Source organism: Clavelina lepadiformis, chromosome 2 (genome assembly GCF_947623445.1).
Source record: "Clavelina lepadiformis chromosome 2, kaClaLepa1.1, whole genome shotgun sequence".
Lineage (NCBI taxonomy): Eukaryota > Metazoa > Chordata > Ascidiacea > Aplousobranchia > Clavelinidae > Clavelina > Clavelina lepadiformis.
This window is the reverse complement of record NC_135241.1, coordinates 2,153,820-2,179,833: the sequence shown is the minus strand read 5'-3', so window position 1 is coordinate 2,179,833 and position 26,014 is coordinate 2,153,820. Positions and strand designations below refer to the sequence as shown.

The 26,014-nt window shown below is 37.6% G+C and overlaps 4 protein-coding genes and 1 long non-coding RNA gene across 11 annotated transcripts; 1 reads left to right on the top strand and 4 right to left on the bottom strand.

Moving 5' to 3' along the window:
- Positions 1 to 648: 648 nt before the first annotated feature.
- LOC143445158 (uncharacterized) lies at positions 649 to 7,080 on the bottom strand. 3 transcript variants are annotated; one of them, XM_076944067.1, is made up of 11 exons: positions 6,801 to 7,080; positions 6,135 to 6,561; positions 5,791 to 5,984; positions 5,403 to 5,526; positions 5,216 to 5,269; positions 4,700 to 4,955; positions 3,268 to 3,371; positions 2,947 to 3,036; positions 2,382 to 2,619; positions 1,647 to 2,221; positions 649 to 1,346 (listed from the first exon to the last, which is right to left on the bottom strand). In XM_076944067.1, the coding sequence occupies exons 2-11, from the start codon at positions 6,145 to 6,147 to the stop codon at positions 1,207 to 1,209; spliced, it is 1,788 nt and encodes a 595-aa protein (XP_076800182.1). In that variant the 5' UTR covers positions 6,148 to 6,561; positions 6,801 to 7,080; the 3' UTR covers positions 649 to 1,206. The 3 variants fall into 3 exon arrangements, with proteins under 3 accessions (XP_076800182.1, XP_076800180.1, XP_076800181.1); XM_076944065.1 differs by having other exon boundaries at positions 1,647 to 2,248; positions 6,801 to 7,070; XM_076944066.1 differs by having other exon boundaries at positions 1,647 to 2,248; positions 6,135 to 6,490; positions 6,801 to 7,070.
- On the top strand, positions 2,634 to 5,047 carry LOC143445161 (uncharacterized). Its single transcript, XR_013113796.1, has 2 exons — positions 2,634 to 4,614; positions 4,764 to 5,047. It is a non-coding gene; the product is annotated as an uncharacterized LOC143445161 (long non-coding RNA).
- A 163-nt stretch (positions 7,081 to 7,243) lies between the features above and the next one.
- On the bottom strand, positions 7,244 to 9,781 carry LOC143445159 (uncharacterized). Its single transcript, XM_076944068.1, has 4 exons — positions 9,496 to 9,781; positions 8,899 to 9,113; positions 8,581 to 8,736; positions 7,244 to 7,958 (listed from the first exon to the last, which is right to left on the bottom strand). The coding sequence occupies exons 1-4, from the start codon at positions 9,659 to 9,661 to the stop codon at positions 7,524 to 7,526; spliced, it is 972 nt and encodes a 323-aa protein (XP_076800183.1). The 5' UTR covers positions 9,662 to 9,781; the 3' UTR covers positions 7,244 to 7,523.
- Positions 9,782 to 14,211: 4,430 nt separating this feature from the next.
- On the bottom strand, positions 14,212 to 17,206 carry LOC143445254 (uncharacterized). 4 transcript variants are annotated; one of them, XM_076944203.1, is made up of 7 exons: positions 16,724 to 17,203; positions 16,437 to 16,628; positions 16,094 to 16,153; positions 15,450 to 15,563; positions 15,096 to 15,227; positions 14,940 to 15,021; positions 14,212 to 14,814 (listed from the first exon to the last, which is right to left on the bottom strand). In XM_076944203.1, the coding sequence occupies exons 1-7, from the start codon at positions 16,853 to 16,855 to the stop codon at positions 14,579 to 14,581; spliced, it is 948 nt and encodes a 315-aa protein (XP_076800318.1). In that variant the 5' UTR covers positions 16,856 to 17,203; the 3' UTR covers positions 14,212 to 14,578. The 4 variants fall into 4 exon arrangements, with proteins under 4 accessions (XP_076800318.1, XP_076800319.1, XP_076800320.1 ...); XM_076944204.1 differs by having other exon boundaries at positions 14,940 to 15,018; positions 16,724 to 17,197; XM_076944205.1 differs by lacking the exon at positions 15,096 to 15,227 and having other exon boundaries at positions 16,724 to 17,206.
- A 709-nt stretch (positions 17,207 to 17,915) lies between these two features.
- On the bottom strand, positions 17,916 to 25,673 carry LOC143445252 (coronin-1B-like). Of its 2 annotated transcripts, none has more exons than XM_076944201.1 (11): positions 25,432 to 25,673; positions 23,802 to 23,924; positions 22,825 to 22,963; positions 22,455 to 22,630; positions 22,068 to 22,187; positions 21,646 to 21,750; positions 20,471 to 20,616; positions 19,868 to 19,925; positions 19,667 to 19,784; positions 19,415 to 19,545; positions 17,916 to 19,281 (listed from the first exon to the last, which is right to left on the bottom strand). In XM_076944201.1, the coding sequence occupies exons 1-11, from the start codon at positions 25,615 to 25,617 to the stop codon at positions 19,144 to 19,146; spliced, it is 1,440 nt and encodes a 479-aa protein (XP_076800316.1). In that variant the 5' UTR covers positions 25,618 to 25,673; the 3' UTR covers positions 17,916 to 19,143. The 2 variants fall into 2 exon arrangements, with proteins under 2 accessions (XP_076800316.1, XP_076800317.1); XM_076944202.1 differs by having other exon boundaries at positions 19,424 to 19,545.
- Positions 25,674 to 26,014: the final 341 nt, after the last annotated feature.

Below are 26,014 nucleotides of genomic sequence, written 5' to 3'. Positions count from 1 at the left end.
CTAAGAACCCTGTAATGATGATTTTATGCTTGATATTGATCCAATGTAAAGTTTTCAAAGAATACGTGTAGAAGGAAATGCATCGTTAGTTTAAGAACTTTTCCTGCTTAACTTATCCTGTAATCATATGTATGAAGTAAGTGTATTGATGAAATCATAAGGTTTTTTACATACAAGACACATCCCTTTCAGGCTTTTCGAATACAAGAATAAGCATTAACGTTCCATGCTTTTAGCCACACTTCGAAACTCTAAAGGACACACCACGGTGTATGGCATCATTGAGAAGAAATAACAAGTTTTAAAGGCTCCGTATTCAAATGTCCTTCTAAACACCCTGGCTTACTTCCCGTCATTCTTTAGCGAAATACAGACGCGCGCAAGCAACGACTAACTCCGTTGAATGAACATAACCTGTCTAAGAATAAAAATACTCCGTAGCCTTCCAGCCAGCACGGACTTGTTTTAGGCAAATTGAGTTGGTCATTGCGTCGACGCGACCGGATAAAAGCAGACCAGTCTGTTTCTATCCCAACTGTCTACCAATCATTCATCATGTTGTGACCTGCATGCTCACCAATACAGTTTCTAATAACTGTATCAGTCGACTTATGTACTGCCATACTCGAACAGACCGACACGATCAGCTTGTTGTTTCCTCCTGGGATATATTTGGCGGTATCACACACGCATGATTACGGCATTGATCGGGAAAGATATGCGAGAATAAATCTGGTATTTTTATTTCGCATCCGTAATTAAGCCAACATGGAGTTTCCAATACGTTTGATGCAATCATCCTTTGATAAAACAGTCATTTTTTTATCTATCAATTGCTTGTTGTTAACTCAACTGCACATTTGCCTATCCGTGTTTACACAAGATAAGGATACCTGCTAAAGCTTGGGTTATCAACAAATTCTAGATTGGTAAAAAGTGACGCAGCTACTAACGCGAACAGTTTGAGACAATGACAAGGGCAACGCGCAAAATTCACGTTGACATCTGCAAAAGCGCGCGTTGCAACGGGCACCAACGCTTTGTTCACAAAAACACGTTTAACTTCCAATTTTCGCAAATCACATTGCATTGTATTTCGTCACAGTGTCATGTGCGACACTTGCGCGTCAAAAGATTTCGATCCGTTCTCTGACTCCCTGAAAATGAAACTTTTCTTTTGGTCGCATCATCACAATTTCAGTGCGATCACGTGATCGGAACCCTGGAAAGATCTCGGCTTCTCATCGAAACACGTGACCTGCCGCTGAGGCGGTTTACGTCGCGCACGAACTCTTCTTTGTCGGGAAAGTGCAGTGGCTTGTTGTGAAGCGTGATTGGCTGGGATTCTAGAATAAAAACGGCAATTCAAGGATCACTGTCGATGTTTACTGATCTCAACTGAGACCTTACAACGTCACATGCCATTATGACAAGATTGCCATGTGATTTACTGCGACATGCTTGTGATAATTGTAGCTAGATTGAGTCTACACAAAGATTCTTCGTGATAAAGCTTTTCGGTTGTTTAACATATCCAAGCCTAAGAGCAAGCAGACGATCTAAATCAAAAGGAAACGAACAAGAAGCTAAACAAATCCACTCGCGAGACTTTGTGTAGACCCAGTCTTAACATAAACACCACTCACTGAAATTAACCCCTGCGTTTTCTCCAGGACGCTTTACTTCGTCGAGGGATTCGTAAATATGCTCCGATTCTTCCGAAGTTGTGCGCTGTTTAGAATCTTGGTTGTCGTAATCATGGATGTGACGATTCACGCGGATCGGACCCTGTCGAAGCACCCGCGATTGCTTTCGGAACGAAGCTGCCGATAATTCAGGCTGCAGCTCGTCCCGACTAAAAGCTCGCGTCATTTCCGGAAAATATATTGGACCGGAAGCTACTGGCAGCCTTCCTTGCGTGAGGTCGGCGTCGTATCGCGGGTCTCCTCCACGCAACTTCAAAGACCTCCTGAAGTTGGATTGTCGATCGAGAAACTCACTTGCCGGTTCACGTCGCCCATTCATCGCCGGTGATGGAGGTTTTTTAGCTGCATATCTTTCATACATCGATCGAGGTTCATCGAACTGAGAGCGCCGGCTTCTCCCAGACCTACGATGGCGATATCTGCCGGAACGGTAGTGATCGCTTCTTCTATTGTAGTGATCTTCATGGGGGGTGTACGATGAACGACAGCGGTGTCGGCTGTTGCTCCTGTGTCGTCTGTGTTGATGCACTTCTCTTGTTACTCTTGTCAGGGCAAACAAGTGATAATGAGTTTTAAAAATTTACTTCGTAAAATTACTTTCGCATAAACTGAAAGCTTCAAAAGTTCTTTTGCAGGGAAGGCAGCACTGTAACTGAGAAAATCAAGATTTCTCACCTCGATAAACCTGAATCAGAATACCCGGATTCCGGGGAAGGACTTCGCGAAGATTCTGACAATCTTGATGTCTCGCGATCGGGAATCGAACCTCTTCTTGATCTTCCCCTGCTCTGATGGCGACTCTGAGGATTAAGATTCCGGTATGACGGCGGAGGAGTTCGTTGAATTCCGTGGAGATGCATCTGAGAAGTATACTCCGATCGATGTGTTTCCACTTCTGCTGGGACTACATCAGCTGTACAGGTAATAATATAGCCATTAGATTTTGCCTGCCTTGCAGTATCAACTGCATATTTTGCGCGGATCCTCATAGTTTATATACGAAAAGTCACTTGGAACGATTAGCTTTGAAACGGCAAGGTGCTTTAAATCAGTTAATTCTCGTGGAAAAGCGGTAGTTTACTACTGTCTTATATAACCTATATAACAGTTGATTTAGGTACTGTTTACTGCTCGCTATGACCGCTGAGGCAGCCTCAGTTGACTCAAACGATGCTTTCAAAACCAAAAGTCAAGTTGTGTAATGGATTAAAGTTGTAAATGTTTTTCTTAACTCACTGACCTTTGCTAAAAGATTGGGTTCTTCCCCTCTCTTGGTACTTCCAGTCGTCAAAACCATCTTTTAACGTCGATTTTCGACTTTGACGAACCCCTTCAACACAATTGAACTTTGAATAAAAACTCGTTCTCAAACTTTCTTTTTTACAGTTGAAGCATTTTGTGCTTTTCAATCATTTCCTTGAAAATGTCATTTTTTGGTATACCTTACATTTCATGGGTTAAATTGTACTAATAATTCAATTCATTCCATCGCAAAGCACCTGAAATATTTATTACCATTTTCATATTTATATTCATTACCATACTCGTAATTTTATATTACCATTTGCCGACGCTTCCCTGTTTGGTCGTGACGCTGTTGTATTTATAGACGTCGTTACTGGTAAGCTGAAGGGCTTGTTTAGAGTTGACACTCCAGACACAATACTACGAAAACATCAAACTCATAATCAGATTATTTTAAGCGTAACTATTTTAGTTTAGCACAGCATTGATTGGTTAGTTTCTAGTCACAAAAAAAGACAACTTATTGTTTATATCTTTGTAAATAGTTGGTAGTAACCTCACTCTAAAATTTCTACTTTTCCGGGTAAAACGTTAATTTGAACTTAACAAAATTTACTTTTGTACTGTGGAATATACACTTCTCGTTCTACAAGACTGTTCATGAAGTTTACAATGCACTGTAAGGGGTTTCCCCATAAGTGATCCACTGCACTGTAAGCGGAAATCGATAAAAAGAGCTTCTTACGTAGCACATCAGTTACCTAGAGCATGGCGGTATGGGGCTAACGGTACGGTATGGGGCTAATTGTAACATGTTATAACAACTTTGTAGAACGTAAGTCTTTATCATACCGCAGAATCTTGTTTTGTTGACGCGTAGGCTGCTCAAACAGCATGCGTCGTTATAACAAGGCCAATAGGTCTAGCTGCGTTTATACAACAGCTGATGTCAGGCTACGAGCAAGTAGTGAGAAAACATGGCAATTGAGGCAGAAACTTTTGGGGTAAACTACATTAACATAAACATCATAAACACGCTGCTGCACAAATATAGGTAAAAATAATTGCTAACAGTTCGCATCAATCTATAACAAAGTTTTTGTCTGAAAGTGATCATTAACGACTTGAAGGAGCCACTGTGATTATGTTACCTATAGCCTACTTAGTGTGACAACCAAAACAGCGACGGTAAACAGATGTTTCACTCGATATACTTTTTTATTCCTGGTAAATCATATTCAAAAAATCTGCAACCTTGACAAAAACGTCCTTGGGAGGGCAAAAGGAATTTGTTTTATCGATAGCTATCAAGACGTTGACTAAATTGTGATTAATAACTGAGGTTTAATTCTGGAAAATATGGAAGCTGGTACCTCAGACAACGGTCTCTCCGATAGGCCTAAGCTGCTGTTGCTTACATTCCATCTACTTTTTGCGTAATTTTTTGTTGTTACTGTTATTTCTTTGATGAAGTTAATGCGAGTGCCCGTACAGCAGGATATATACTATACCACAAGTAGCCAGACAGGTTGAACAAGTAAGTCGAATTTAACCTGCTGCTAGACTGCCTATGGGTAAAAACAGCCTCGTGGTTATCAAACCTGGTTGCGATAAGTGTGCGGCCAATGATGTTGATTGTTAAGCGCGATCCATAAAAGGACAGGTATTGGACTAATACTTTGTGATTATGCTGGGTGATGACTTAAGTTAAGAAATAAATTAATTAATAACATGTTAAAGCAACTTACGAGTTAGCGTTGCTTGCTTTCACAATTTCGGCGGCTTTTAATTCCTTCATCTTTTTTATTCTAGATTTTCTCTCTCGTCGTTTGCACCAGTAACGCAACACAATCACAATCACCAACAACGCAACAATTGGCAACACAACTGCCAGTGTGACGTCGTTATTTGCGGATGAAGACTCCCGGACAGCAGTCGTTTCTTCGATTTTTGGTCGTTCTGTGATCTGTAATTCTACCTCTCCCTGCGGTGGCCTACCGAAAACTGCCAGAAACAAATGAAACATTTACGTAAAAGCGCGATTTTAAAGATCTTTTAACAATTCTTCGCATAATAAAAAGGAGTTTGTTATTGTTTTTAATCAGTGGGACTAAACGTATAGGCACGAGTGTACACTCTTAGAGTCTATACGATCCATCAGTTTATCATTTCAGTTATATCAAAGATATTATTTGAAAACTCATTGATTAACGAAAAACAAGAACCACGTCAGATCAGAGAATTAAACCAACACTTTTACTTACCATTAGGCCCCTCTGGAAATTGGTCTGAAGGTGTGTCGTCATCTTGTTTTCCATCTGTGCACAAACAAACGTAGGTTTTTAGGCTAAGTCAAATAAAATCCACATTGTATCTTCTGGATAAGCACGTGACAGTATATGTAAAGCCTACTACAAGCTGAGTGTCAACTTCTAACGTAAAATGACCCACATTTCTGGCAAATGTACGGATATGCCGAGTTGCAGTTGACGTTGGCAAAAGAACTACCCCCAGAATTCTGGCCCTTCAGTGTGGGGCATATGTCACCTTTACGTTTCTGTTTCTTGCCTTTATCCTGCACGGTAATGGATGACGAATAATAAGAAGTGTAGATAAAAATGTTACAAAATGCTTAACATACTAATTATTATCTCCACTTACAAATTAAACTAACGCTTTGATTTGGAATTAATTTTGTGTTAAGTTATCCTCCAACATATAAAGTTTAGAAGAGTAAATGGTATAGGGTGGTTTATTACTGACATGATTATTGCTGAATAACAATGCAAGGCTACCAGTCTTTCCCTGCTGACCTACTACTTGTACATATTATGCTTACGACGTAAGTTCCAATCCAGTGAGCGTTTCCGCCCAGTTGTTGGACTTTCTCTTTCACGTATTTGCCGTATCTTTGATTGATGTCTACCAACCTTGCCCCCACTTTCTCGCATTCGGCCTCGGCAAGGTTGTAGCTCAGATGGCTCCCGAAGCTGAAACAGGCGTTTGAGTATTCCACGTAGTTAAGCGGACATGCTGAAAAAAACAACGAAACTTGCTTGCTGTGAAATGAGTTAAGCTAATTGGTAAACGTTTGCAAATGAGCTTACAACTGAATTTTGTTTTCATTAGTGGTTAAATCTGAATAAAGACTATGCATGATTCTATTGCAAACGGTTCACTCACGTTGTCTGGACATCTTTGGCTTCAGATCAACTAAATGTATGCTGCCCTTCACCAGAATTATTACTCCAGGTTTACAATGGGTTTTAGTTAGTACTTTTATTATCTGTTACTAGCTCTGTTTGTATAATTAGAAAACTATCCTGTATACACTGAAAACAAGAAAGTTAGTAATTCTTTTTGCTGAGTTTGACTGAAAATTATCCGCAAGCTAAGCTACCAGTGTGTATTTTGAAATATTTATTTCTACACTTACTTGAATATCAAAAGAGTAATCTTAGGTTCATTTCCTGCATTGAATATTGACATTTAAAGATATCACAAAATTACTGACCTTCCAAAAAATCTTCTCTCTTTGTCTGTAAGAAACACGTATTTGTGTCTGTGCGTCATAGCGTTGTATAAAAAAAATTTGGCCTGAGGCAAGTAACTGGCGGAATGGTAAGAAGAATTATAAGCCTGTGAGCTATATTATCGACAAACCTATAATCTACAAAATCATTATTATGCTGGGTAAGCTTTGAAATGCCAAAGGCTGCAATAGAATCACCGCAGAAATTAAGACTCCAATTATACCACGTAGCAAGGAAAACAGCAATTACGTTAATATTTGGATCAAAATGATATGGATTTAAAACTAATACTTTAAAAATAATGATTTTATCTTACTTTTTCTATATTTCGTGGTAAGCTTCAGGAGGATGGCTTCTATACTTTTATCTTCGAATTGTTTTTTGCAATTGCCTACATTACTGGTTTGAAGATTTCGTCGATTGATGTCCCTGTATTTTGTTACACGACAACAAATATTTACTCATAGAGTTGACATAAAGCTGGCAAGTAACTAACTTCTTTTATATTGGGCAAACGGGTAGTCTGTGAATCATTACATGACCGGTTTTGAACTACAGTATAATAACAGAAAGTTTTCCTGAATACTGATTCTCTTTAAACGCTCAAAGTTTGTAATAATGTTTCAACTTCAGCGTGAAAACGTCACAAAAGGTTACTTATATAACTTGTAACAATTCTGTTCGAAGCGTGAGAAAAAATAAACTTTCTACGCGCACATTTCTGTCGTCGTATCGTCGTCGTCGTCGACCTCGTCGCTGTTTAACAGTTTTTCCGATCACTTTATTTTTGTCGAAACAGATAAGCCAACAAGCAATATAATAACATTTAGTAACCGTATTATCTATGTTTATAATTCCATTGTCAAAGGAAAACAAAAAATATAAACTAGAATGTTGCTTATAAACGAAGCAAATACAAAAATGCATAGACAAGTTTACATAATGAGACTAATGTATTATAAAAGGACAAAAGATTTCAGACAGCTTCTACTAATGCGCACAAGATGGCTACAATATGTAAAAAAATGGAAGGTTCGAGCTAAACTTTGAGCATCTTTTGTTTGGATGCTTTGTCGTGCTTCTGGTTTGGAGCAGATGTTGTGTTCAGAGAAATATTTGCGTTTTTACTTTTCACCGAACGTTCCATCGCATTTTTCGTCTCCATTTGAAAAACAGTGATATTTTTCGATTGGATTGCTGGTTCTGTACTTGAATAAACAGCTTGATTTCGAGATTTTGGATCGTCTTTGAGAACAGTGTCGTTTTTGCCTGTGGCAAGTATTTCTTTATAAGTTTTCTTTAGTCTCGGCTTGGAATATTTGTCAGGACTTGATTTTCGAGTAACTTCATCCTTAGAGTCGATTTTGCTTTCATTAAATCCATCTCGTTTTGGTTGATTTTGCTCTTCGGTTTGTGACCGATCCGATTGAGTTACGTTGTTTGTTGCGGCTCTCACTGGCGTTTCAGTTCTTTCCTGATCAAATTTACAAAAAATCATCTCGGTTAAACGCGTTTCCTGTTACCAAGTAAAGAAAAGCAATAGCACATGTACGGAACCCGTTAAGGTTAAAACCAGGTATCGCGGTCAGAAGTTAGTCCACAAGTCATTACTCAATTTCTTAATTAATAAACACCATATAACGACAAAGCCGTTGTAGCTGTTCAACTTTGATCCAATGAAATGTGGAATTCTGTTTTTGCATCACAGTATAATTTCATCGCTAAAACTTAATGTACCTCCTCTGATCAACATAAGAATTTTAACTATGTGCATACGAGGGTGAGGTGCAGCTGCTTGCATTTTATTATCGCATTAACGGTGTCTGATCCAGTCGTAGGCCGACTCAACCCACGGACGATTCAAAACTCGAAAAATTAACTCAAGACGACCCAAATTACACCGGGCGGTTGAACAGACCTCGGGTTGTATTGTGCTACGTTTAATCGTATCGTACGTTTTTGAATCGTCACTGGGTTAAATGGACAGTCTACCGTTTCGATTATAATCGAATTAACGGTGTCTGTAACCCTGGTGAGGTTACAGTTGAGCTGCTTTAGCAAGTAGTTGAACGTAACAAAGCGTACGATACACTCACAGCTTTCTTTGACTTATTGTATCGGCCATCCACAGCGCATTGTTTCAACAGGTGTAAAGTTTCATTGAGCTTGGCTTGCAGATTGAGGTTCTCCTTCAGTAACTGCAGTACGATAGCTTTATAGTTGATTCGCTCTTCTTTCACGAAGTTTGCATTCTACATGCAAAACCGTGATAAGTAAATAAATGCGAGTGCTACTGTAAACATGATAGCAAACAAATCGAAAAAATGAAGTTAAGGATCTTTGCACAGTGTAATTCTCAAAGTACTGTAGATGTATTTTATGGCAGTGTAGGCCTAAATAACGCATTTACTCACAATTTCACTTTGTTGTTGACGTTGAATTTTCACATTTTTTTGTTGATGTTCTGCAACGGTTTTCTCATCTCTTGGTAATGACTGCTGGCTGCTGTTGTGGGTTGTTACGCGACTTTCAAATTGTGCGTCTTTCTTGGCGTTTTTCTCGTTCTCTTGCTGAGTTGCCGGTTTGTCCTTGTGAGAAACTGCTCGCAATTTTCTTTGAGAGAAATGATCTGAGAGACATAACAGCTAAATATTACACACCACTAAAGCCAAAGCTTCACAGTAAGCCATTTTAGCATTTTAGAATAGACTCATTCAGATTCAGTGGTTCAATGTAAACGTCGCTCGCTTAGTTTATGCTTGAGCGAGTATATGGTCGATCACTTGTGTAATGTGCTGCGTCGTCTAGGACATAACATATGCGCCAACGAAAGCGTTATGTAATCATTAAACGAAACTGGGCGCAAGTGCAATGGTAAGGTTGAACAAGATCAAGTAATTTATTAACTTAAAATGTTGGATTTTCACTTCGGCAGGCACTAGCCAAACCGGCTAAAACTTCCCATATGAAAATTCCCACAGTATTAGGTTATTGACTTCTTTTATCAATACCTGTCTTGCTATCCTTGAACATCAAGCTTTTCCCTTCCAGCGACTCCATTTGTGAAAACAGAATCAGCAGGGCAAAAAGAATAAGCGACGAAAACAAAGCCATCATAAATTGCTTGGAGCAATGTGCCTTCCCAGGCCCCTGGGCAGAATCCTCGTCGTTGCCCATGGCACCAGGGTTCAACGAATTCCAGCAAATGTGATTAGTTACACTTCATCATCCTAAGATCGTTTACACCGTTTGACCTCTATCATTTGACACTCATACAAACTCTATCAAGATCCAACAAAATTGAATGTGAGTCAATGTGCTCAAATAACTCGGAAACAGTTAGTCATTTTTAACTGCGTTAATCAGCTTAAGACGCTAATGACTTATAAATACGCTTATGACGCTAACAACGCTTAATAAACTTATGGATTGATTCTTTATCGACCATGTAATGGTATAATAAAGCAACCTTGTACTGCGCTTTAATGTACATAACGATGAAACCCTTCGGTTACAGCAATTAACATTATTTCTCTGAAACGATACTGTATCTTTAAAACGTTTCCGGCCTGGTGCAGCAGCACACTACCAAATGACGTCACAACTTAAGTAGCTGGGGTCTAGTGCACAAATGGATCCTGTGGTTGCGCACTTCTGCGCTAGACCTAACGTTTTAACTCTTTCCAATTTCAAATAAAACATAGACCTCGAAGACGCCCTAACTGTATCACCGGCTTGTTTGGCCCTTTCAAAAATATCGGTCGGTAATTTAACACCCTTAGAAAGGTAAACGTTTCAACGTTCACTGATAGCAATGTGAAAGCTAAACAAACATGGAAAAGTAACAGCCGTGTGGCTATGAACAAGCAAACAAACGAATCCTCTCAGTGCTATTGTGAAAATCCTTGAATAAAGATTGTAACTGACATATTCTAAGGAATATTGTAACTGTTGCTTTGATCTTGCAAATTACTGTCAGTAAAAATCTTGCAAGTTTTGCTAAATAGAAGGGTTGCGCTTGAAAAAAATTAATACAATGGAATTACAGTCTAATCCTGCGCCTTATAGATTAAGCTTTCGGCTTTTGCAGAATAAACGTCTTAACAGGAACTTATACAAAAATTTCATTCACAGTTTCTGTCCAGAGCTATATTCTACGATTTGGTAATCTCCAGTAGAAAGGTTTCAAAAGTTTAATGCAATTATTTCCAGCTTTTGAGCAACAAATCAACCCAAAATTTCTGATGCAAACGTCGTAAGTACTTGCCGTAGCATTCCGACTACAACTTCTACTTATTGTTACTAGCTGGGTATATTTCTTGATAGTATGCGCATTACGTTTTACACCCACATTGTTCAACTATAACTGTTTCTCCATGCGGGCCGCGCATAGGCTTGTCCTAGCGTGACGACATTCATTTAACGACCGCATTGTTTGACTGAAAGAGAGATGTGTGACAAGAGCAGGTTACTTTCGTCACAAAGCAGTTTGACTAATGCTAAGTAGGATTTTGCTGTGGTGTCCGTGTATTGCTGAAGGTTGTCAGTTGTTACCTGGCTGGCTTTGCTAAGGACACGTATATCCTGTAAACATTCACAAATCGCTGATAAAATAGTTTTTATAAAATGTCTTTAAAACTTGCAAATTCCTGATAAAATAGTTTTTATAAAATGTCTTTAAAATTTGCAAATTTCTGATACGAGATATCAGGTTATTATGGCTTATGATTTGAAGCTTGCCCATAACAAACATAGAAGTATAAAAAGGAAGTGAAGCTCAGTCTTTGCGTCACGTCTAATCTACGCAAACAGGAAGATGACAACTTGATCACTGTAGAGTCCAACCAGTGTTGCCAAAATTGTTTCTTACAAACTGCAGAATTTCTCTTTCCAACCAGCTCAGACACTGCGAAACAGCATTTTGAATTTTGATAATTATTAGGCATTAACCAACCAAACACCGCTCTACAACGAAATGAAGTAATATTACAGCTTTATAGCTGCGGCCCGGCAGTTGTACGTATGACAGAAATACAGCGATTTATCACTTACTCAAAACGTGCATTTAGATATTCAATGCGTTGTTTTTATTTTTTGCTTATTAGCAAATCAAATCGATCACTTGCCGTTTCCTTACTCAGCTATCTCTTTCTGTATGAAGTTGGTCAACCAGAATGAGCCGTTTAGTAACCGAGTAAGTAGCGGGTAACTCAACTTCACTCCGCTTTGACAACGAAATTAAGTCATTCTGGCGGTTCGTGTGACCAATATAATATTTGAACTAGTTATGCTGGTTTTTGGATTGGCCGATGAAGGTTCTCGCTTGTCGCCGCTTATTTGCATCTTCACAGATATAGATGAGGCATCGCTATGTGCGCAAGTCAGTTAGTACAGAACCATAATAACGTATGCGTTGCTGTACAAGTTATAACAAGTTTAAAGTGCGCCAAAGGCAAGCGTGAGTTATATCACACACGCATTCAAATACTTTACAATGTTTCGTTGTTAACGTTAATTTGCAAACAAATAATTAAGTTGTAAGATACTGCAGATGTGCAGTTCTTTATATTTATAACGTAAAACCATTACTGACAAACTCTGAATTTCAGTTGCAGCACATGGTTACGACACAAGGATTTCACCCATCACGTGTGATACGCACAATGTGACGTAACAACGCCTAAGCAAAAGGTTTCCACAAAAACGTTCATTGGACTGTTACATGACTAAAACTTTTATTGTTTGTGGCAACATTATATCTTACAAGCAGGTCATCATGCGACATTGTTAGTTGCTAGGCAACTGCGAATCATAATTATAGACATCATCAAAAGAGAACGTCTGTTTGTTATATTTTCGCTATAGAAATCTAATAAAAGCTACACTGAATAACAAACCAAGTTGTACAAACCATATGCTAGGTAAACCTGGTCATTTCTTGTTGAAAAGAGTAAAATGTGTTTTCAGGTTCATTTAAGCAGTAAGTTAGTTTACAGTATATACTTAATAGCAGTTAAAATAATTAAAAAAAAGGTCATAGAGATATTATAGTGTGTAGCAAAAAGGGTTTGCGTGGATTGCGAACGATTTATGGAGCAGGTGCTACAGGTTGATACACTGGCTGGTTTGTTCCGGAATGCAAGTAGGCCTACTGGTTTGGTCCATGTACATTGTGCAATCAAGAGTGATCTTCCGCAAACCAAAGAAACCCACAAGATTGATACTTGCTTCAAATACGTTTGATATATTTTTGTAACGTTAATGCATTATGCTGATGTTTAACGGACTATACTAGTATACAGTAGGCTACTACAATTGCTTAGTTGTCACTGAGATTCCTATTCCAGGATGCTTGTACTGCACGTTTTAATTTATTGCCTACCATGCCTGGCTCTGGGAATCCGCGTCGATCTGGCCAAAAACATGAATTTCCTGGTTTGTGGCGAGAATGAATGAATGTGGCGCTAATGAAACGGTGCAGTGAAAAGAATGCACCGCCATATTATCACGCCGATAAAGCGTTATTGGCTTATACCTGTTCACAGTAGCCATCTCCACAAAAACCGATGGAATTTGCGTAGCAAGAATACACAGTGCTGGTGATTAAAAGTGCCAATGAGATTAAACCTACGATGAGCGGCATCACGGCAAGAGCAAACAACAACGCCTAACAAGACAACTAGCAAATCATAAACGCATAACGTTGAGTTTAACAGAAATCCTAACAAAACTTTAACACTTGTAATATAGGCTATTACATGTGGTCTCTGTGGATTAAGTTTATGCATTTTGGTTACTTTAGGCAGAAACTAAATGGTCTTCTTCTTTTCTTTTACATTGAAACTAAGCTGTTTTGTACTCATTCTAAAAACCGCATAAATATTTTAGGATGAGGATACGTTTGCTGGTAATTTGTCTCTGCGTCTTTAACTTGTAACGTCTCCTACGTACCTCTACTCAATAACACACAAATTTCTGGCGAACTCTCACCTTATTATTGCATAAGGTAGTGCCAAAGAGGATGTGCATAAAAATGATACCGACTACCACAAGTTCACAGGGGGGCGATTGCTCCTACTATGGCAAATACCATATGAGTTTTAACTTGTCGGTGAAGGTAACGAATATTTTTAATTTAATAATTATTTGATAAAATGTGAAATGCCGCTAACTGTATTTCAATATTAGTTGGCAGCACACTAAATATTATTCTAAAGTGTAATGAAAGTTTTGTTCATAATTTTTGACATGCTTTTACGAAAATCGAGGGCAAAGATAAGATTTAATTGAAACATATTACAATAGAATCGTAAACGGGCCCTATACTTTTAAACCGAACTAAGTAAATACAATGTACTTATTTCGTCTGAAGCGTAAAATTTTGTGGTAAACATTTATGCGTCAGTCATGACAAAGTTGAAATACGTCATCGCTGAATTATAAATGCCGTAATTAAAAACTTTTACTACTACTGTCCCACTGTATGCGATCGGTTGTTGATACCCTCAGATTTATGCAAAGTGACTTGCTGAAACTGAAAGCTCAGGTTTGCTTCAATGACGAAAGTAGTGTGCAGTGACGTCACACCGTTAAAACTTGCGTCATCGATTTCATGCTTAATTACATGAAAGTTTCTTGATGCGGTCAGTGGAAGGTCGCTTTGAATTATTTCTTCATCTTTGGAAAAGAACAGCTTCTACTTTACGAAGTCATTTAATTAGTAATGATAATTTTTTCTTACTAGTTTATTTAGTTTATTAAAATGTTGTCTTGGTCGCTATAGGACACATATCTACAAATAACGTCAAAATCATAAAACTGACCATAAAGTTTTACAAAAGTGAAATGCAAGTTTTCTTAACAGAATTGAGTTATTGTTAAGATCCATATTTCTAATACGGTTTATGTACACATTTTAATCGTATTATCGCTGGTGGACGGTCGTATTCTTATAGGGAAGCCTGTCCCCAGGGCAAATTTTACGGGCATACATCTACAGAATTCAACAATTCTGACGACATTCTTGATGTACTGAAATAACATTTTCATATGTTGCAATTAATTGCTTAGATCTCGGCGAATAAAGCTTAATGCTTATTCAGTGTATGTAGGGGGCTTATCCAAAGCTGGATTTGTTAAACCTCCCTCCAACTTAAGTGCGTCTTCCTGCTGTTGTGCAATGTTATTTGCATTTGACCGATCATGACTGGGTGCTGCGGATGTCGATGGGTTCGGAGTGATTTGTGGAGCAGCTTCGACAGGACGGTACGCCAGCTGAGTTGCTCCGGTTTGTACCAGCTGGTTTTGCCCTTGTGGTATTACAAGTGACCCTGGTTTGAAAATCAACGATAATTAAAGATATTTTCACGTCTTCAAAAACCCTCTTTACATATAAAATTTAACACTAAAATGCGCAGCCGATCGTAGGACGTTTGTATTCAAAAGTCTCGCAAACCTTGAACCATTCCAGGAATCTGCATCGAGCTGGTACCGGTCACATACATCACTTGCTGCGTGTGAGGCTGAACGGGCTGCTGCTAATGAAAATAGAGTTTACAGTCGGGAAAAGACATCACTATGTCTTAACACAGGTAAGTTATAACTTGTCCACCTGTTCACAGCAACTAGCACCGCAACAACCGGCCGAGGTTGCATAAGAAGCGTACACGGAGCTGGTGATTAGAAGCACCAGTGAGACGAAACCCATAACGCATAACATAGCGGCAAGGAATAAATAAAACGCCTAACAAAATAATTTAATAGAGGAAAAAATACAACGTCATATAATGTTTCTTTCCAAATTTTATTTTTAGTGTTTATTTAATTTTACAAAGAGCAATGTTTCGCGCCCAAAGAAAATCCCACAAAGCTACCGGCAGTTGATGAACTTATTCACATAATATACTGCACAAGTTACTCTACCCATGGACTGCATACATTACATAAATACCGATAGTATTCTTACCTTATTATGTGGAAAAGGATGAGGCAGTAGGCCTAAGCATAGGAAAATACTGACTCCTATAAGTGCAGTGGAAGAAATTGTCCCCATAATAGCGAAACCCATATGAGTGTTAATCTGCCAGCAACATATTTGTCAAGTTATCTTCATATTTTGGAAGTTTGTTTAGATACTAGTACTATCGATCTCTTAGGCCTAGAGTACTAATTATATTTGCATTGCCTTAAACAATACATCATTGTATTCGGGTAATTGGCACTCTCACTTCGGTCACCCATTTACAAATGCTGTTCGTCGATCATATAGGCTAGTTACTAGTTATACTAGCCGCTAGTATATACATAGATGTGGAGATCTGGAGAAAGTAGCGCTATTCGGTTTCATGGAGAGGAAATGAAGTAGAGGACGACAAAGATTGACATATCTCAACAGTCTCAATACCTGGGCTCCAGGTGGCAATATCAAAACAACCGCTTCATCCGCATGTCGAGTGACAGAGAGGCTCGGAGGTACATGCTTGCTTAAGTCTGTTGCAGTTCTGGCACTAACTATAACTAACTAACCCATTTCGGGATACGTCACTTGATCTAACTTAGTAAAGCGAGTAAATTATATTCGGATCTACATTGTCTGTTACTTAGACTCACCAAACAAGAAGTCGAACGACTACTTCCAGCTGCAATTCCCAGTCCGCCGGCAAATAAAATCTAGAAGAAAGTATTTTGGTAAATTGTCCATGTTCTAACGTGTTCACTTCAAGATATGATAATATACAGTCTACTCGATCAACATTTAACATCTTCATTATTTCGTCTGATGAAATCTCCCCTTGACTGAAATCACAACCAACGTGTTTTAAAGTCATGCCTTAAAAACATGATCGCAACACAAAGTAACAGCTTTTACGAAGCTGAAAACTATTATGTTAATAATGGAAACATCCGCGATATGTTCTGCAAGCTGACAACGAAACAAGAAGTTGTAACTCACCAAACTTCCCGACCATATTCCTTCTCCTGTGGTGAAGAACTTGTAGAACCTATAGACCACCCGATATTTGTTTGCATTATAATAATAATCGTAATAAGTTTCCACCGATGGCATTTTAGTAGGCACTTCAGCGTAGACTACCAGAATCACTCCGAGTAATGTACAGCAAGCACCAAGGACAGTTTCAGCTATCTGATAGCAGATTTCAGTTTATTCCCAATACGTAATGTGCCATAAAAAAGAAGATATATAGGTATGTCTAATTGTTGCTTTCTTATGCTACTTACCCCCAGTGCCATGAGAATCCTCTTGTATTTTTTTCTGGTTGTTGTCGTCACTGGAGGTTGGATTGCTGGCATGACGACTTGCCCTGGAGCTTGGACTAAAATAGGATTAGCTTGAGGGGACAAATTGGTCATATTTCATCAATAACAAAGTAAGCTTATATGATAGAAATAAAGGAAACTAACGCTCGACAACTACAGTTCCTGAAAATAGGCCTATTTAAAACGTGTTCTTATTTTTGTTTATCAACTTAACTGAATTGTGGTCCCCGAAAATACATTAGCCTACTCTATTAGAATGATCATCTCAACCACCTCGAATATTGAAATAACGTAATAATTGCTGTCAAACAGCTATATTATTTCTTTTGACTTCATCTTAAGAAATACCCTCGATTAGCCTACTATATAATACTTGCTCTTGCTAAACACAACTCTACCTCATAAACTCCCTATGAAATGACTTATGCGGATACCTTACGTTTTTAAATTCGAATTCCTACGTCTTGAAAACAACAGCAGCTCGAGGCAGTATTTTTGAATACAGATTAATTTTGAACTATAGAAATCAGTCACAAGATCGCTCCTTGGTTGTTTTTGCGCTTCAGGCTGTTAAGTTTGTTGAGCTTAAGCATAACTAATAGGCTATGTGCTATGTTTCAGCAAACGATGGTTATGGGAACTGCCTATATACCACGTTACATATTTCGATTTTGAACCTATTGCTAAACCTTCTGTATCGGTTCTAGCAACAATAGCAATCAGCATTAACGACAGTTATTAAGACAATTCAAAACAAGATTGACTTTTTTGAGTACTTTCGGTTAGTATGTGATGCCGCATAATTTATTTAAAACAAGGTCAAAAATTGCCAAGACCCAAGTGTGGAATGATTATCATCTCAAAAAAATGACAGGCTTTGGGTAAAAATTGGTTCTGAGAAAACGAGCCCATGATCAAATATGAATGGACGGCAATGTTTGCCAATCAACTGCCTTGGAGGTGCCGTAATAACATATCCCGTTAATGACAGCCTGATCTTGAAGCTAATGAAATATTTTACCCTAATTGCGCTCTCAGAAGCAGCAAAAGGAAACAGCGAATGTGCATCTGCCTTTTCGTCTCTTTGCCAACTTTGACAAACATCCCAACTATAACTCGACAAAATCTGATACGCAGTTTAAGGAACATGGAAAAATCTGTTGGTTGTTTATTACGAATTCACCGTTTTTTTACATGATTTGGTCTATCATTAAACGATTGCGGCCTTGGATAATACTTTAATAATAGTGCACAAGCATACACAAATGGCTATAGAGAAAATACACATTCGCTCTTATGGAGCAGTCTGGAAGAACTCTACAAAAATGAGCATAAAATTAGAGCTGGTTACATTGAAGGCAGAGACAGGATCAGCAAAAGAAAAGAACCTTTATGCTTAGAAGGCGTTCTATTCTTTGTACAAATTTCTCATGATACAACTTTCAAGCGCATAAAACAACTTTTTTAATCAAGTTTTCGCTAAATTTTGTTCATTAAATCAGGAAATCTCTTGCAAGGGCTGGTGCTACCGATCAGGATGTTAAAAGAACGACGAAATGAGATTATTAATAGAAAGCAGGATGGTTAGGTTGAAAGCGTTCGATGACCATCATTCAGAAACCGATTTCACAAAAGCACCGTGTAACTTCACGGTTACATGCAATTTCGGCCAAAACTCTCCTCAGAGCAGCATATCTTTTGAAGCAGGATACACATAAAACCATTTTGGCATGATAATTCTTTACCTACTGGAGTTATGGCGACCGAATTATTGTTTGAAAATGGTGGTTGCTTTTCTGTTTCTGTTCATTCGAAAGCGTCAATCGACAGCAGAATGTGAAACTCGTTTACCAGTAAAATGAGGAAAAACCTTAAGATAAAGTCATGAAGACCTGGTCAAGGGGGTAATGTTCTGACCAATACATCCGCTACCGCATCTAGGTTAAAACACAGCGTCAGGAAAGGCAGAGAAGTAGAAGAAATTTTGTAGAAAAGCACACACATATATAGCAAGGCGATTAATACATGGATATTACTGGTAGTAACGTTGTTAAGTAATTTGGATTCGACAAGACAGTCGCTCTGATATGGGAAGCTCTTTGCAGGATCTTTTTGTTGCTTTCACTTAACTGGAGGTGGAATAGAGACAAGTGCAATCATTGGATCCTCATAAAACTGTGTATGAGTTTTCCGAGCCTCTAGCGAAGTGAAAGCAGCCGGAAATTGGCGTGCGATTAGATTTCTGGATTTGTTTTACTGGAAACAATTTAAGAAATAATGTAGAGCAAGATAGTATAAAGGACTATGTTGAAGACACAAAAATTATGCCTCGGTTGCTCCGAGCGAATAAGTTTCATGCTAGATTTTCTCCAACCATGACTCTATTCCTCCTCATCATTCATATCCACTGCAACCACATCTCCAAGCTGCTTTTCCAGGGTCAACACGCGTCGATTCAGTTTCCGTACGGTCGCCTTGAGTTTCTTCACGTCATCGCAAAGCTCATCCAAATCCACACCCTGTTGCAGGGAATCAACCGAGAACAATGGAACAGTTTTAGAAACTCATAACAATTAGTTTGTAAGCTCTCACTAGAATGCAGTTAAGCGATCATTTATTTATCCATATAATAGCTGATTTTGGTTAACATACGACGGTTACCGCAGGTAAGCTCAACGCGGCGGATGCTCCACCAGTCGCACTAGATTTTTTCGTTGGCAGAGCTTTGGCGACCGATTTTACTGCCTTCTTTGCTGGTGCACTTCCTTTTTGTTGGTCAAACACTGCAAACGATAACATATTACAAGATCTGCTTGCTTACTCCTACCTCGCATAACAATTGCGCCCAAATGGCAATCGTGTATTCTCAGTTTTTATGAACATGCAAATGTAGACGAAACCCACACAGCCTTGCATCCACTGTATTCGGGTTGGCATTTTTCCCTGCGATCCATTCTTCAGCTGTAAGTGCTGGTTCATCGCTGAGACATGGAGGGTAGATGTCAGGTTGAAAGAGTTCGGACTGGAAAAGTTTGCAAAAATTGATTTGTTACTTCCTTTTATTTAAGTATGTGGTACTCGACCCAACGCAAAGATTCATTTTACCTTACGTGGCACTGTCATGGCGACGGGTTCACATTTATCTTCTGTCAGTTTGTAAAATCTGTTAATAAGGCTTTTGTTAAAAGCAGTGAAGAGCAATATACATGCATAGGCAAAACTACACAAATTTGTCAGCTAAATGCTTAGCCGATGATAGCGGTATAAGCCGACACGTACGAGGAATCATTGCACGGCATTTAAACACAAGCATGTCACACGCAGTTCATAGGATAAAAGAGGCAAAACAACTACTGTAGTGTTGAAACTTTCTACAATTGCCATAACACATAAAGCGAGCGCGCAAAGCGTGAGTGAGGCCGGTGGTGATTATGCTCAGAGTTTCCTGTTTCCTGCTCGTTACGTTCCCTTATTTGGAAGCAAAAGGAACACTGTATGGCACTGAGAGGGGTTAGTGTAGCTACACTATTTTGGTTTATACGAGATACCGGTACAATGAATAGACGCATAAATGCTAACACGAAACATGCTAATCAAATACAATTGAAGAATTTGCGATGAGTCCTTGTAACTCACATAACAGTATTATTCAATTTGTGGGCGGTTTCCTGTAAGCTGTACCCTATCTATAAAGCAGACAAACTATACCTTGCTATCTCGCAACACTTAAACTCCAGTCCTCGTTTTGGCATGTATCCAAAACCTCTTTGACTGTTGGAAGATCCGTAAGATGAAAGAAAATGGACATACGGTTCTGCATCATCTATTTCATAGTATCTAATCTGTGAGTCCCCCTGGAAAAGATTTTCAAAAACCTCAGTGAAAATGTACCATTGTTCTGTGAGCCAGAGTAAAGAAGAACTTTCAAAAACAAATGAACTTTAACAAAACGTTGAATACTTCACTATACATGTCCCAGGACTGTCAGCAATATATGTTGTCTATGTATTATATTCCCGTAATAAATTGTTTAATCCAAGTTGTTATAAACTTTAAAATAAATAAATAAATATGAATAGCAAGGAATATTGAAATAAATTAATAATTATACAATTATACAGTATTTAAGGCTGTGAAAAGGGAGATTTTCACACAAAAGCTCTAGATCGCGAAGCACACATATTTTCATTTTGAATGTTACCTCAAATAAAGGCTTGCCGCATGTAAGCTAAGCCTCTGATAAGTCACCGTACTACTTCCTATGCGCAGCTATTCCACTCATACATTTTTATTATATGCTTGAGCAATACAGAATGGGGACCTGGCATAGGGCAACAGAATAATAAGAACAGAGACATATATATGGGAAAATAAATGGATGTAACACGACTTAAGGTTGAGTTTGTTAATTAAACTGGAATAAATAAATGCCAGCTTTAAACTATACCCAATTAAAGCTAATATTTATCTAGGTTAATGATTATTAAATAAACCATATTCCGATTCCTAATGATATTCTGATAAATCAATCTATGTTTTAAACAGTGCAGAATTATTGCATGGAAAATATTTATTCTCCTTAAAAGAAACTGATGTTTAGCATCCAAATTTAACCAAAGGTATTGTCGAAAGCTATGACAGAAAAATACCTATGAAGAAATGATTGAAAACCGAACACTTATAAGATTGCATCTGGCGTAAAAAGGTAAATTTAAAAAAAGATATCGACATAAAATCTTAAATTACTGCCCCATTTTGCAAGCACGTATTAAACATCGAAAACTATTCACATTGATACTAACATGGATGTTAAAACGTCCCAAGACTTTTATTTGAATAATTCACTCAAAAAGTTATAACCACAGAAAAAAGACACCGAATACCTTTCCAACAGTGAACACAACACCGGTGTCCTGGTCATAGTAGGGGTATACGGTGCCACTAGCTTGATCTACCTCTTCTTCAACCAGTGGCTGGTCTAAGTTGTTCTAATGTACAAATTAATTAAATAGAAGATATAATGGCATGTATTTAACTCTAACTTAATAATTAAAACTTCCATATCACCATTAAGTACGAATGCTAATGTAACGATTACAGCTTTACACATTAGATGATGTTTATACACAAACACCTCCCTAACTCATAACAACACAGGAACAAAAACAGAGATTCAGTCTTTTACAGGTGAGGTAAGTCATGTTAACACAGTCCATATTGTTTAATTATTCATTACAATAAAGGCTTTGCTTCAAATCATTGATTTTACAAACTAGAAATTCACGAAAGTGAGGGGAAAACTCACCAAGTCATACAGTGCATACATTCTCTTCGACATTCTACCAAATCCCACACAAAACAGTTTGTCACCTTTTACGAAGGTACATTTTGCAGCCTTTGCTCCACTGAATAACATCTTTTTCTCCTGTTAAGAAAAAAGCTCACTGTAACTTTTGCGCTACATTAAACTAGCAACAGGTAAAATTAATTATTTAAAACAGAAATATTTAGTAAAAATGTTCTCACTATGAAAATTCAAACAAAATTTAAGATTCTTTAAAGGCAACATGCTAAATACAAAGTTCAGTGATAATCTTATCAACAGGAACGTCAACTGGGATATGAATCATAAAACAAGTTAGTATAATACATATAAAAACACACTGTGCAGCTAACAAATACAGTCACTTACTGCTTTCAATGTGTCTGCCCGAACGTCATGAATTCTCAATGCTTTGTCCTTGCAGGTGGTGGCAAGAAGCGACCCGTTGAAATTCCATGCCATGCAGGTCGGGATGTCCCCGTAAGTGACTTCAAATACTACTTCAGCAGTTAAGACATTCCATACAAGAACTCTATTGTCGTAACCTTGCAAGATTTTCAAAATTATAGTGGAAGAAATTTTACTTTCATACATATGCAAAACAGTTGTATCTCCTTGGTGTAGCACAAAATAGTTACATACATACCAATAATGTATATATATATGTTAAAAAAATCGTGTATGCTTGAACACATTTTTAAACACACTTTTTGCGCTAATGTAGTAAGACGTAAGGTACCTCCACTTGCTAAAATATGATCGGCTACTGGATGCCATTGTATCAGCGAAACCCTCTTATGGTGGCCGTCAGCACCGCCCAATTTTTGCCAGGGGTCAGTTAAAGTCTGCTTCACACCTTCATCGGGTATTTCCCACACCTGCAAGCAATATGTTAAAAGGCCCATAGTTCTGCATTTTAACAACACATGGGAAGTTTACAAAAATAATGATAGCTGTTGCAGATATCTGCAATGTAAAGTTGATCCCTTTAGTCGGATCACACCTGATTGGGGCCAAGGCAATTGACTTGTGTCATATTTATTTAAACGCTAAAAGCATTCAGTCATTTTACAATACAGTATGTAGTGTATCTGGTGTTGCAACAAAGTTGAATCTGTTAGGTGGAAACTGATCTTACCATATGGCCAAGTGTTTGTTATTACAAGGGATGAATAACTAAAGCGTAAATGTCTGGCACAAATGTCACCATTTGTAAGTGTCGTCACAAATTATTCCAATATTTGCTACTGGGAATATTTTCTAAATTTTTGTGCCGAACAGAAGTTCAACAAAATTAGTTCATATTACGTCAGCATACAGGCTGCGCCACAAATGTCTGTTTTTTTATTATTATATATTAACAGAAACGAAAATGAGTTATATGTACAAAATAGTTTACAGTCTTAAAAAACGTATTTTTGAAATGTTATTACACCAATTACGAAATATGTACACCTACAGTTGAGTCGTGGGCATAGGCTTTAAACATAACCAACAGTATATCAGAATCTGTGACCAGAAAGTGATGGGTAGTCCACTTAAATGAGTAAGTTGTACAGAAAATGGATTTAAATTCGAGACTGGTTAATAATTGTCTAATTAGGTGGGTGGTCCGATCGAGCCTTGAGAATTAACTGTGCATATATATAAATATTAAGTATATAAAACCTTTAATGTTAGAGCAAGAATACAAAAAAACTGAAGCCAAAATCTTACCAAGATCGTACCATCCTCTGAAGTACTGGCCAACAAATTGTCATTAAAAGGGGACCAAGCCAACTCAATAACTTGCTGTGTATGACCGTTGACAAAAGGTTGGTCCGTTGGTATCCTGCCAGTCTAACATCAAAGTAGACTTAGATAGTTTTGCTCAGAAATTACAGAAAAATATTTGCAGCTCACGAACAACATAATTTATCGATATACTACTGGGAATGTTATATATGGTCAATTCCAGCGTGACTGACTGGACAAAAGATAGAACTTTTAAAATTATAAATGCATTATTATTAGTTTTATATAAGGTTGGAAAAAAGAAAATGTGTTTTCAGTTAATGGTAGTTGCATGTTATGAAATGGCATCATAAATTTTTGTAAAATAATATAGTAAAAGTTTTGAAAACCACATTTTGTTAGCGTGACTGACGGGACAGAAATTAACATGCGTTTTTGGGACAGTGTAACTGATGACAAATTTCTATCTCATTATTTGATAAATCAAGGTGTTTCCTTGTAGATTTCATTGTTGACCCGAACTGTGCTTTAAACTAATTTCGAACTTTGGCTGCAATTACTAAGTACAAGATTATAGTGTATTGTGTACGTGACAGACGGGACATTTTGTATGTGACCGACGGGACAACATCTGAAGTAATAAAAGGACACTCACAGTTTTTGGATCAAGTATTAAATAAAATCATCTACTCAATTTAACAACTGAAACTAAATAAAATTTAATTAGTTTTTTAATCTGAAGAACTTTTGAAGAAATGCATCTGAACTAGTAAACATAAATAAAACCCAAACAAAAAACAGTCCATTTGTTCATTATTCACAAGCGAATGCACAGCATACCTAATTTTGTATGGCTTAATTGATTCAAAAAAGTGTGCTTCCTTGGTATTGGGGATTCTTTCAATTTCAATATCATTTGGGTGCCACATTTTGTTCACTTTTGGGATTTGGTGCAAATTAACAAATGGTTTTGTCCAAACACAGAAAAGTAAATCTGGTAAATTTAATCATGTTTGTTCAGACCAAAAATTGTCCCGTCGGTCACGTGACTGACGGGACAGTTTTAATTCATCTACAAATTTAAAGTTAAGATATATATGCCAAAAGCTTTTAGTTGTGAGAATGTCCTGCTTAATGTAGAAGATAGCTATGTGGAAAGAAAAACAATAACATCAGTAATGCATTTTTTATCAAACTATATGTGCTATTTTTGTGACTGACGGGACAAATGCTTTTGTCTTTTTTTAACCTTAAATTTGTATGCAGGGAAAGGTGAGTAGAACTTGGCGGATGTTTTTTTGCAAACACTTACTTTCATAATATGTGCAAAAAGAGTAATAATTGTCCTATGTACTAAGCACTAGAAAACAAATTATGTTATAAGAAGAGGTGAAATTTACATTTTTATATGAAGACTTCATACCAGATACACAAATGCTTTTATATATAAAATACAAAAAGTATAATAATTCAGAGTGTCTTTTTCAGAAAGGCATAGGCGTATACTCTAACATAAACATAAATTTATTTTTATATTTTGTTGATTCAATTTTTGCTACTTTGCAACATTATCACGGAATTAACCATATATATGTGACAATTTTCGACTAACTTTATCAAGGGGAAGAACTAGGAATGGTCCTCCTCCTGCTCCTTGCACCACAATCGCCACGAACTTCGGGTTTACGGCACAAAACGTGCTCTCGGCGCTGCTCCTCGTGACTTTGATGCCGTTGTAGGTGTTTTTACTCGCAGTCCCAAATACATGGCGATACTTGCTTGATCTGACAAAACTCATTTTTCACTACAATTTGTCTATCTCCTATTAATCTCAAGAAACACCGATGATGGCTGTAAAGTAGAAAATTTATTTAACTATTTTATTTAATTGCAGTTAATGAATAAAACAATACAGAAGATAAAAAAGTTGCAAAGTCTCCTTGTAAGTGGTTGGTAACTAAAATGCAATAGAGACGTAGAAATGCTATCTAATTGCTGACTAACAATTTTGATATATCAATTAAAAGAAGTATATGTAACAAACCATTGTACTTCCCAATTGCATTCATCAAATTTCAAACTTTAAACCAGCTATAATGCTACAAACAGAACTACCATCAAACTTTCTCTCAGAAGTAAATGGTCAACTTCAAAAACCATTATTATTTTGTCGTTGGAAACACCAGCCAGTAAAA